This window comes from Marmota flaviventris, chromosome 2, assembly GCF_047511675.1.
Source record: "Marmota flaviventris isolate mMarFla1 chromosome 2, mMarFla1.hap1, whole genome shotgun sequence".
NCBI classification, from domain to species: Eukaryota; Metazoa; Chordata; class Mammalia; order Rodentia; family Sciuridae; genus Marmota; species Marmota flaviventris.
The window spans coordinates 16,303,196-16,315,912 of record NC_092499.1 but is presented as its reverse complement, the minus strand read 5'-3'; the positions used below and the strand labels follow the sequence as shown (position 1 = coordinate 16,315,912).

The 12,717-nt window shown below is 37.5% G+C and overlaps 1 protein-coding gene across 3 annotated transcripts in view; it reads right to left on the bottom strand.

The window, feature by feature from the left end:
* The window catches only part of Ptpn21 (protein tyrosine phosphatase non-receptor type 21), a 75,965-nt gene that overhangs the window by 28,025 nt on the left and 35,223 nt on the right, over nt 1-12,717 (bottom strand). For all 3 annotated transcript variants that reach the window (XM_027931703.2, XM_071607617.1, XM_071607618.1), the window contains exons 5-10: nt 11,062-11,129; nt 10,278-10,348; nt 8,213-8,300; nt 5,333-5,421; nt 1,892-1,979; nt 1,092-1,171 (exon numbers count right to left, since the gene is read on the bottom strand). In XM_027931703.2, the coding sequence (XP_027787504.2) occupies nt 1,092-1,171; nt 1,892-1,979; nt 5,333-5,421; nt 8,213-8,300; nt 10,278-10,348; nt 11,062-11,129 (484 nt within the window). The remainder of the gene's footprint in view (nt 1-1,091; nt 1,172-1,891; nt 1,980-5,332; nt 5,422-8,212; nt 8,301-10,277; nt 10,349-11,061; nt 11,130-12,717) is intronic.

Sequence of the window (12,717 nt, the reverse complement as noted above, 5' to 3'; positions counted from 1 at the left end):
TTTGAAGGTAGAGCAGCTGGGCTTATTGATGAATGGGATGTGGTATGAAAGGAACTAAGAATCCAGTTTGACTCCTGAGTTTGGAGTCTGAGCAAGTAGCTGTGTTTAGTGTGCTGTCACTTGTCAACATAAGAAACAGGTCTGGGGCAGGAAGCGGACAAGAGATGAAGAGGTCTGGTTTTAAACAGAGCAAACTGATGAGCCTCATGGGTACCCAGAGGGACATGTCAAGTAGGCAGTGGGATGTGGAGAGAAAACACAGGGAAAAGGCAGGACTCGAGGTAAAATCTGATGCACTGCTGGTAGGTAAGCCTGAGACCAGGTGATAAGGCCTAAAGGAGGAGAGAGGGACAGGAGTCTCAGCACTCACCCAGCAAAGTGGCTGAGAAGAAACGGCCTGGAGGGAGGAAACCCAGGAGCAGTGCTCAGGGCTGCAGGATGTAGTGGGAGAGAACTTCCGAAATGACCACTGGGTGACGGTCATCTGACCATGACAAGCATGTCACTAGAGTGGTGGCCCAGGGAGACAGGGTGAAAGGAAGGGGAGAACAAATATGCACAACTCTTTAAAAGAAGTCGCTATAAAGAAAAGCAAGGACACCTGCTGAGACTAGAGGGGAGGGAAGAGTGAAGGACACGTAGAACACCACGGCATGTTTGTTCTCTCATGGGAACATCCAGCAGACAGGGAGACCCACATGGGCTACTAAAAACATACACCAGGAAGAAGGGGCATAAATTGTTAAAATGGTTTGAAAAGCTGAGTAATCTTTACCTAAAATGCTGACCAGAGCAGTGATTTTTAAAAAAGGATAATATTCAATTTTTTAGCTTCTGAGAATAGAATGGTTCAAATAACTTGTAGAAAGAAATCTCTGAGGAATAACTAATTAATAGAAGTTGGTCCAAAACCAAACTTAGATATAGGAGATGTCATTTTAATATACAACATAAATAAAGAGCTTTTAAAAAGTGTCAGAAAAAGCTGTGATTTGGTAAAATTTGCCTTTTTAAGCAACACTATAAGGTTCAAAATTAAAATTCCTAAATTTTATTATTTTCTACAATTTCTATGAGCAGAAGATACTCACAAGTTACACTGGTTTAATCTGTAAAATTTGTGTCGAGCGACACACAGTCTCCATACATATTTTGCTGTTTCCATGTCTTCCTGGCAAACAAAATATACATAAAGTAGCATGAAAGCACACATGACTTGATACTTTTAATGCAGAGTTTGTCTGAGGACAAGACACTTTTGGGTGACACTATGTTAAAGTCACTTTCCACACACTCTGGTTCTTTCATTTTCTAACACTATGCCTATCATATGAATGCTAAAGTAGGATTTAAATGACGCGAAGACAAAAAAAAAATATCTTTTGTAACAGTGTAAGTCTGGTATTAAACAGCTTCAAAATGACTTGGAAATTTAAAACTTATAAAAATATCAACTTTCATTCTTGACAAATATATTCAAAGACTTTTTATAAAAATATTTGTTTCAGTGACTAAACATTGCCTTTGTCATGAATGCATAAATAAATAGCTGTTAAATAACAGATCTGAAGAGCCACTCATTTTTGTCCGTGGATTCAGATACTGGTCTTTACTTTCTCACTTGCTTAGTCTCAAAGATCAGGAGGATCAGACAGTATTTACTTATTCAAAAACTCATTTACTCAAAAATATTTACCGAGCAACTACTTTTTGCCAAGTGTCACCTTGTAAAATATTATGTTATAAAACTTTATAATGGCTTATAAAATTATGAAATAGTATAATTTTAATACTACCCTCCCCTCCAAACACACAAAAGCCCACAGAGATGCTAACTTATTAACTTTCAGGAGAAGTGTTCCATGAAGAGTGAAGTGTTCTGTTTACTCACAGTTTGAAACTGGATGGTCTCCTCTTTATTTGCCAGCTCTAATGCAAAAAAGGACTTGTTGTGGGACATGTTAGCAATGTCCTGCCACCTGCAGAACAGAGAAGAGCAATGTGAGTATGTGTATACTAGGAGAAAGAACATATGACCTTTTTCTTTTTCTTAAAGCTTGATGCATAACTTAGTATTTGTTAATCATTTTTGAAAGAAAATAATTATTTTCATCAGCTAGCATGCATTTTCTAATTGAAGTGACAGCAATTATAAAGTAAATACCTGTACACTAAGTGAAGGAAAAGAGTATTTAAAAGATATACGTCAAAAACGTACTTAAGGCCACTGAATTATATGCTTAAGATTACTAAAGTGGTAAATTTCATATTCTGTAAAAATTAACTAAATAAAAAAGGTAGAGTATATTATCCTCATTTGCTAGATTAGCTTGATGATCAATGATCCCTATGTTAGCTAGCTGCCAGTGCCTCAACATTTTAAAGGGTGCCCATTACAAATATTAACTTGCATTGGCTTCTAGAGATACTAAAATTAGATACTAAATTAGTAAGATACACTGCTTCCAAAGAGCTCTTTTAGAAGGTGGGGTGTCAACATATACAACATAAAAGCAAATAAGTCCTGTTAAGAGCTATAGGTAAACAGGATGAAATAAGGCACAAAAGCCGAGAGGACCGCTCTGAAAACCATCAGGTTGACATTGAAGTGCAAAGAACTAAGGAGTGAACTATTCTGGGTATATTCACTAGGACACAAAATTCTATCTTGCACTTTCTAAATTTTATCATACTTAGCTTTTATATATTAGTATTTGATTTTATTAGATAGCTGGGTACTTTTATAAAAGGGATAAATAGCTCTGGAACAAAATGGGTTTGGGGGTGGGGGTTAGGATACTGGGGATTTGACTCAGAGAAACTCAGCCACTGAGCCACATCCCCAGCCCTATTTTGTATTTTATTTACAGACAGGGTCTGAGTTGCTTAGCACCTCACTTTTGCTGAGGCTGGCTTTGAATTCAGGATCCTCCTGCCTCAGCCTCCCGAGCCACTGGGATTATAGGTGTGCACCACCACAACCTGCTGGAATAAAATGTTTTAACCTACTTTATTGACTTCACTATAACAGATTGAATATATGTCCCCTGAGCTACTTGAAATAAGTGTTTCAGACTCTGGAGTTTTTCTGTTTTAAGCTACTTTATAAAAACAAAATTTGCATAGACTGACAGCTGAGAATCCCCAATCTGAAAATTCAAAATATAAAATGTTCCAATATCTGGGAAAAGAATTTTTTTCCCCAGCACTGCAGATGAAACCCACAGCCTGGTCCATGCAAGGCAAGCACCACGGAGCTACATCCCCATCCCCAAAACCTGAAACTTTCTGAAAATCGTGATGTGCTCAAATAGTTTTGGTAGTTGCATTACAGATGATCAAACCTGTACTGGATTTACTTACATAAAATCTATTAAAATTAAAATCAATTTAGTACTGATCCAATGTTTTTTTAAGCCTAAAAATTATTATCATATTAAATAAGATGGTTGAAAACATTCCTATCCAGAGATGAAGACAACCTAGTAGATGCCTCAAGTTTCCATGAGACCCCTTGGGCACCATCAGAGTCCTGCACTTAGGTCCACGTTCCTCTCCCTGTCCCTCAACTCAGCATGCTGGGAAGACTTAATGTAACTGGTTTGAGGAAAAGGTAGAACTGCCAGGGGAGCAGCCCCGTCTAGAGCAGTGCAGCGTAGGAGTGGCTGCACCGAGCCAGGTCTGTTCTCTGCAGAGAACGTAAGGCCCAAAGACAGTACAGCAAAGGAACGGAAGGGAGAGTATCAGCTTAGGGAAACAATTCTAAAAAGGAAAAACTAGTTCAAGACAAAATAAATTTGAATAACTTGTGTTGGCAGGGAATAGTACGGGGTTAAGAGGAATAAAGGGAGATACGAAAAAAGGAGCTGTTTAATCCAGTGGCCAGGCTTAAAGTGGAGAGTATCAGTTCTAGTCTTGGTTAGGCCAGTTAATAACTTGACTTTTCTAAGCTTCAATTATCCCACATGCAAAGTGATAATAATACCTGTTGCTCAGAGTTGTTACAAAGATTAATGTGAATATTCAGCATAGCACCTGGCTCATGATAAACTGCACATGATAAAAGGCAGACACAAAGGAACCAAAATCTGAAGTGGCAGAATCTGTTTCAAGCTACTTTATAAAAATAATATTAACTTAATTTTTCATCAAGATAGACTCTCAGAGTAAAATACTTCTATGAAATAACATTGAGTTTTTTAAAATTACAGATTTTAAAGAGTTATAATGTAGGTATTGAACAACATAACACATTTTACTTTGTTTAAGATATAAATTGGAACACAGAATACCAGGAATTAACCATAATTTCATTCATTACTCAGAAATTGCATACCACAGTTAGGTGTGGTGGCACACACCTATAATCCCAGCTGCTTGGGAGGCTGAGGCAGGAGGATCACAAGTTCAAAGCCAGCCTCAACAACTTATTAAGGCCCTAAGCAACTTAGCAAGATACTGTCTCAAAATAAAAAATAAAAAGGGCTGGGGATGTGGCTTAGTGGTTGAGTGCCCTTGAGTGCCAAAAAAAAAAAAAAAAAATTACACATCACTATTATAGCTACTATAGACATCCATTCTGTCCTTCCTACTACATATAATCCAAGATTTCCACAAATATAACATTTTTATAATCTGGTGGGGGAGGGGGAATCAATATCACAAAAGTAATTGAAATTTGCTGAGATGTTGGTATTTTAGAAATTTTGTTACATAACTAGAGTCAAAAGAAAGGTCTAAATTTTCCATAACAAATAGCCCTAGAAATCAGCTCAAATGAAAAATTCACACCAAAACAAAGAATGGCCCCCATATAGCAAGAAAAGGGTCACATTTTTTAAGCATTTTATAAGTTAAGTGATCTTGGTGCTGGGGTGTTGTTCAGTGGTTGAGATGCCCCCAGCATGTAAGAGGCCTGGGTTCCATCCCCAGCATCATGGGGAGAAAAAAACTAGTTCATCATTATAAACACTTTTTTCTGCACATTTTTAAAAAATATATATATTTTTTTAGTTGTGAATGAACCTTTATTTTTATTTATCTATATGCAGTGTTGGGAATCAAACCCAGGACCTCACACATGCTAGGCAAGCGCTCTACCACTGAGCCACAACCCCAGCCCCTACACATTGGTTTGGAAGAGAGTGGTATATTAATGAACCACTACATTCAGGTGGTATCTCACTCTAGGAAGGGAATATTTCCATTTTCTAATAAGACCATGGGAGAGACTTGTAATCTTTTAAACAACTCTAAGTACTAAAAAAAGAAAACCCACCAATGTGAGCCACAGAATACACATTTTCTTATCTTACAGAGATAAGAAAAATACCTAAATATCACAGGAGGCCTTCCGTTCTTGTGTTTCACAAAGATACCTTCAAGACATGCTCCAATGGCTATGTCACTCCCTTGGCTGTCCTAAAAGGGGAGAACAGAGAAAAACTCAGGAATCAGATACGTAAGATTGCAACAACTACACTCAGTTCCCTAAACTTGTTGCCCAGATATAAAATGTTCCAAAAATCTACAAAATAATTCTTCAGAAGGAAAACAATCTAAATAATATAAATATTATATCCTATAAATACATATGAAAACTGAAAGAATTTGTACTCTTTTTTCCCCCCAATATTCAGCATTAAACTAATTATTTATTTCCTTTTTTGGCATCTACAACGTTAGCTGGCAATATAAACAGAAATAGTATAGAAGTGCTAACAGTAGAGATATTATATTTACAAAAGGGTTTGCTATTTCAAAAAGGTGAAGAGAATGAAGAGATGTAGGATGTAATAATTAAGAGAGGATAAGACAGAATGGTAGTAAAGAGTAAAAGGAAGAGTGGAAGAGAGAACAGTAGAATTTGACTATTAGGGAAAGAAAAGAGAAGAAGATAATCAAGGGAATTAGGAGAAAAATAATATGAAACAAAACAAAAACTAAAACCAAGGTATACTAATCAAAAACCCTAGTCCTTAAAAAAGAGTCAAGAAAATAGCTACCTTCAAGAAATGCTAGAAATGAGAAGATTGAGACAAATATATATATGCATAAATGTCCATGGGCTGTTCAGCATACAAAAATTAAAAACCAAAAAGAAAAAAAAAAAGGTTCTTGATGGGATATTTCCTGCTTTTTAAAATGCCTGTTAACTTTTGATTGGATGTTGAACATGTTGAATTTTACTGGATTCTGCTGTATTTCTTACAAGAGTGTTGGATTTTGTCCTCAGATCTTCTGAGGCTTGTTGTAAGCCAAGAGCAGTCTTACTATAGGATTAATTACCTACACTATTGAGATATGACTGTTCTTCTCTCTGATGCCTTTTATATTAGATCTTCCATTCTGTGGAATTTTCTACAACTCCCAGAACTTAAGGAATTCTAAGAAGTTCTTTTGGTGATTCTTTTCCAGGCCTAATTGTGTTTTATTCCATGTATGTGCAGACAGAACTCAGCCAAAGCCTCTTGAAGGCCCCTGTAAAAATCTCCAGAGTTCTTTGTGGAGCTCCCTCTTTTCAGAACTCCATCCTGCAAATTTCTGGCACTCTGGCCTCATTTGTATTCTGCTTTATTTCTCTTCAACTCAGCAAGACTCTCAGTTTGAGTATCCCTCTCTGTACTATAGTCCGAAAACTGCCTCCAGACTGGGGAAATTGTAGAGGTAGCTTCATTTGTATCTTTTCTTTCAGAGATCACAGTCTCGTGCTGCTTCAAGTACAAGGTCTGAAAATAATTATTTCATACATTTTGTGAAATTTTCCATATATTTTTGGAGAGAGGCAACTCCTATAGCAGTTGGTCTTTCACAAAAGCCTGATTTATTCTTTTTTAATTCCTGCATAGTATTCTTCTACATTTTATTTCATCTTTTTTCAATGATTTACTCTGTCAAGGATCAGCCAAGAGACAGGACAGTAATTTGAAAAGGAAATGTTTAATAAAACACACAGTAATTTGAACAGGGATGTTTAATAAAAAGAAATATGAACTAGGAGTAAGAGATTAACTATGGAAGGGATAGAAAGCAGTACTTATTACAAGAATAGCATAGAGAGAGCAGCCGCTATCTCTAGTGTACAGTACCCATCTAAGAAATAAATCTGGAAGAGTCCCCTCCCTTCTGGAGCTGGGATCTAAAATTTGAGAAGTCATGATGGCCATGACCAATGAAATGGCAGAGAGGTCCAATGAGCTGCTGTAAGCCAAACCTAGCAAGGAGGGAACTACTCTTTTTGAGGTGATGGTGGAATTTTCAGGAGGAAAATTCCTGAGAATTCATTGAGCAACTGGGGATGTGCCAGTAGAATGTACCAGGAAGCTGCCCTGGGGTGAGCTGTGAAACTCACTGGCAAACTGTTTCAGGGATGTGGAAGCTGTTCACAGAGGGCCATGACACTCGTTGGGGATGAGAACCACTAGATGTACCCACAAATGCCACTGTCAGCCACACAGTTGAACCAAGAAGAAAACAAGCATGCTAGATTCTAGGAAGAGAAAGCCCTGTCTCCTTCAGCATCTTCCCTAGGACCCTCTACTGACAAAACTTCAAATCATGTCCACTTATCAAAACAGAATTGCTTAGAGTCCAGCTCCACTATGGCAGAGCAAGAAGAAAATGGTGGATTTGGATCGAAAGGCAATACATTAGTAACTAATATCATATGCATTTCCATTTTTCCAATTTTTTCTATGATTATTAAAAGCAAAATTTCTTAATTGAATTTTTCTTAACATTTTCATTTTTTCCTTAGCAAAGAGGCAACACAACAATAAAGAAAAAACTCTTTTTCTTTTTCTTTTTTGGGGGGGGGTGCGGGCGTGTACTGAGGACTGAACTCAGGGGCACTCAACCTCTGAGCCACATCCCCAGCCCTATTTTGTATTTTATTTAAAAACAGGGTCTCACCGAGTTGCTTAGCACCTCACCGTTTCTGAGGGTGGCTCTGAACTCGTGATCCTCCTGCCTCAGCCTCCTGAGCTGCAAGGATTACAGGTGTGTGCCACCCTGCCTGGCTTTCTTAAAATTTAAAAAGCTCAAAGTACAAGCTGCAAAATGGGACTGTTTTCTCACAAAATTTTGTTCACAAAGGCCTTAGCTTTTAAACTTTCCAACCTTTGGTACATCAGGGCATCCTCAAGCTTCCTCACTGTTTTCTCATATTGCTAAGCCTAATTTTAGAGAGCCCCAGATGTCATGCCACACTGACCTTGGCAGGGTAGCTCTCTTCTCCATAGCCATCCATTCTCTCTACCTCCTGCATGTACAGCATTTCAGCATCAGGAGCCGTGAGCCCTCTGCAACCCAAAAGATGTTAGTAAGACTGTTCACAAAATGAAAAAAATTTAAATAACACTATTCTTAAAAATTACACATCAATTTGGTATAAAACATTATAAGTATTTCAAGCTTTTAAGCATCTGTAATTGGTTACATAGCTCTTTTTCAATATTTACCAAAAATTGGTGCCTGTAAAGCACTACACTAAACGCTAAGAGTGAGTAAGTTACACAAGATCCTATTCCTTATATTGTAGGAAGGCAAGAAATGAAACAGCCCCTAAAACATTTTCAAGTGAAAGCTATTTTTTTTTCCCTAAACCAACAAGTAAGTGCTTAATTCCCCAAATTGCCAGGCATTACTAAGAATCATATACTAACTGCCAAATGATAAATGGAAGGTAGAAGGGCATGAGGAAGTAGGTGGAAATCTCTTTCCGCTCAGATGATTGGGGCACTACGAGGATGGCAAGCGGTGCGGGAAGGAGGAGGCTCAAATGCATGGAGACTCTCCTCTCCAGGTTCATCTACTGCTCTCCCATACACCCCACATTGCAGCCATTCCAACTCTGCATTTCTTTGAATGCACCACGTTCCGTCACATTTATGGACTTCTATACATGTTAATCCCCCTTTCTGGTATATCTGTCACCCACTTTCTGGTATTATCTGTCACCCACAAGTGAACGTGGCTAACCCCTAATATCTTTCACTCCTCAGTGCATGTATCACTCTCTGTCTGTCACCTTGTGGAACTCCCCAATGCCCACCCTTGCCCTGTGCAGTCCCAATACATTCTGCCCACAACCCTCCCACTGCATCCATTATTTTATTATATGACTATAATTACTGTTTTACTATAATTACCATTACAATGGGTTTTCCTGCCCATCCCTTAAATTATCAGGCTGGGAATGCACTATTGGGAGACAGGAAATTATTCTATTTATCTTTCAGCCACAACATCCAATACTGTGCATCATACAGGGTAAGAATACTAATGAGCTCCTAAACACTGTCTTTTAAGGAAATGCACAAGTGAGTGAATTAAAGTGACAAAAGGCAGGGCAACGTGTGCCTGAGGGATCAATTATGCAAGGAAAGAAATGGTTTGAACAGCAGAAGGTAGAGTTGAAAAAGTGCAGGATTTAGCCAACTTATGAGAGCAAGGAAGTACCATGAGCACATGGGAGGGGGTGCGGAGAGATAGGAGGGCAGTGTTATTATAGGAAGACTAATCTTTTGTGAGAGATTGAAGTAGAGAGAGTAGAGGTAAAATGTTATTTTATTTGGAAAGAAATAAACAATGTTATAATCAGAACTCTACCATATGTAGAGTCCTAACTCATTTTTGAGACAAATAGTAAATAGTAAAGAATTTATTGAATATAAAGTACCAGGAAGTATGTGGTATATGCCTTAAAATAAGAGCCAGCATTCTCTAGAAGAGGGTTTTCCGTATAGGCAACATAGAGATTCACCATCCAAGAATTCAGAATCCACTAGCACAGAGGTACAAAGAGTCAGTCAGAGTATAAGCCCCAGGGCACTCATGGGGGCTCCCCAGAGGACAAAAATACTGCAGGAGAAAGTCTGCAGGAGAAAACTTGAAATACTACTCCCAAAATACTACTACCAAGGCAAATAACTTCATACTTCTTGAATGGAAAAGCAAACAAATCCCCCTAATCTTGCACTAACATATACAGGCTTAGGTTACCAACCTTTTTTAATGTATGGGCTGACAAATTGGCTTCCTTCAAATGACTGGCTGCTTTCATCTACCTCAGTTTCCTCAATGGTTTAAAACATGAATAATAAATAATAAATTCAAATGGGTAAGCATACTTGGCACATACAGTGTTATGTAAAAGTTGGTTACTTATAATAGCACCAATAGCAGGAAAAGTTTCAAATTGAATGTATCAATGCAAATTTTTAAATTTAAACAGGCATTAATTCCATACAATTTCCTGTCTTATTTATTAGTTTTACCTGTATTTTTGATGTAGTAAGGCCACTTTTTGGGTTGCTTCTTCCAATACTTTTTCATCTTGTAACCATCCCTGAAGAAAACACACAGCTGTTAAATATGTAAATTTCTTCGGAAAAATCATTGCTACTATCATTGGCTATTTCACTTCAGGCAAACTGTGACTAGTATTAATATTTGAGAGCTGTGCTATGTATACAATCACAATCTTTCTAAGGAATTAAATGGCTTCTGCTCAAGAGCCAAAAAACTTGCCCTGCCTTCTCAGTTCAGACCAGAGAAAGTTTTAGCTGAATTATTTCAGCAAGGTAACATCAGGCAGCCAGTTCTGAGTCTAGTGCAAAAACTTCTTGTACATTCTGTGGTTGGCTGTGCAGAAACTCAGAAGAAGGACACACCACCTCCCTTAACTGTTCCAATAATAGTCTTCATGTCACTTCCATTAGAAGTGACATTTCAACATTAACTTTATAAGGTTTCAAGTCTTCAGTGGGAAGCAAAACTTCTGCATGGTTCTCAGAAACTGAAAACAAAACTCCTTAGACTCACATCCAAATACAAAACACATGTTTCTGGGCACAATGCACTGACTACAGCCCTTTCCGTTTCTGTGAGTTTACAAGGACCAAGAAGACTCCAATATGAAAAGGAATGACAACTTGAAAGATGCTGATTTTTGATGCTATTCCTGCCTCATAAGTCTACCTAATGGACTTAATTTCAGGGATTATTAAGGGTATAGAATAAACTGTTTATATAAAGGCCCAGGGACAAAAGAAGTCTTACCACAGGAAACAAGGCAAATTTTTGAAGAAAGTCCTGGGATTCATACTGATCAAAATCACCAAAATCAGCTATAAAAAATGACAAAAAATTCACGTTGATAAACTTAATTTGTACAGCAAAACATACACAAGAAAATACAACATGCAGTATACAAATAAATGGTGTAATTACGATTCAGAAGTCATATTTGTCTGATAGGTATAATAAGACTGTGTTTTTACAGTATCTTTTTAAAATATTCATTAGATGGATTCATGTGTCTCGGCTTGGAAAATGCCTGTGCATTAAGGAAAAAAGTTAGAAACTACATATAATATGCTCTGATTTTCATAACTAAAAACCAAACAAAACCTTCCCTGTAATGGCATATGCTTTCCTCTGCACAGAAAAGTGTCAGGAAGAAACCAAACTGGAGAATGGAATTAGATCACCTAATCATCTATCTGTTATAGCAACATGTATTTGTTTTAAAATTTTAAATCATTAAAAAAACAGAGAGCCAGGGCCAGAGTTGTGGCTCAGTAGAAAAGTGCTTACCTCGCACATGTGAGACACTGAGTTTGATCCTCAGCACCACATAAAAATAAACAAAATAAAAATATTGCGTCCATCTATAACTAAAAAATAAAAAATAAATAAATAAAAAACGGAGAGCCAGGCACAGTGGCACACCCCCTATAACTCCAGCAGCTCAGGAGGTTAAGGCAGGAAGATGGTGAATTCAAAGCCAGCCTCAGCAACTCAGCAAGGCCCTAAGCAACTCAACAAGACTCTGTCTCTAAATAAAATATAAAAAAAGAGCTGGAGGTATGGCTCAGTGGTAAAGCATGGTTGGGTTTCAATCCCTGGTACACGTCCCCGCGCACGCAAAAAAAAAACCTGAGAGTTCAGCAAAAACTTTATGAAAAAGTAATTTATTTTTATTTTTATTTTTTGTGGTGCTGAAGATAAAAACCAAGGCCTCATGCATGCTAGGCAAGCTCTTCTAACAGTTACATCCGCAGCCCAAATATAATTTTAATTTTTTAAGTATAAGGGATTGAACCCAGGGACACTTAGCCTCTGAGACACATTCCCAGTGTTTAGTTTTGTTTTTTGTTTTGTTTTGTTTTGTTTTGTTATGTATATAATCACATATATCACATTGGGTTTTTTTGGTGGGGGTGGGGCAGAGTTGTCTTTAATTTTGACACAGGGTCTCACTAAGTTGCTTAGAGACTCAATAAGTTGCTGAGACTGGCTTTGAACTTGCGATCCCCCTGCCTCAGCCTGTCAAGCTGCTGGGATTACAGGAATGCACCCCTGCACCGGGCTTCCAAAAGTAATTCTTAAAGTCAAGATGATACTTAAAATTCAAAGTAGTTTGAAAAGGAACATGGCTCTAGGTGTATCTAGCAAGTGTCTATCTAAAGATGACAAGTCTCCATGTCTAGTAATATCTGGAGAAATTTTACTGATGCTTTTAATTTTCAGTTCTCCAAGGTAAAATGCCAGTTATCATTTGAAATAACACCCTTTCAGAAATACTGCCATAGTATATACATACATGTAAATGCACATATATTAAACATGTGGAAAATGAAAAAATTAAAAAATGCTTGTGAAAATCATTTCTATTGTGGCTGATGATGCTCCATAATTTTGTCAATTACTTAA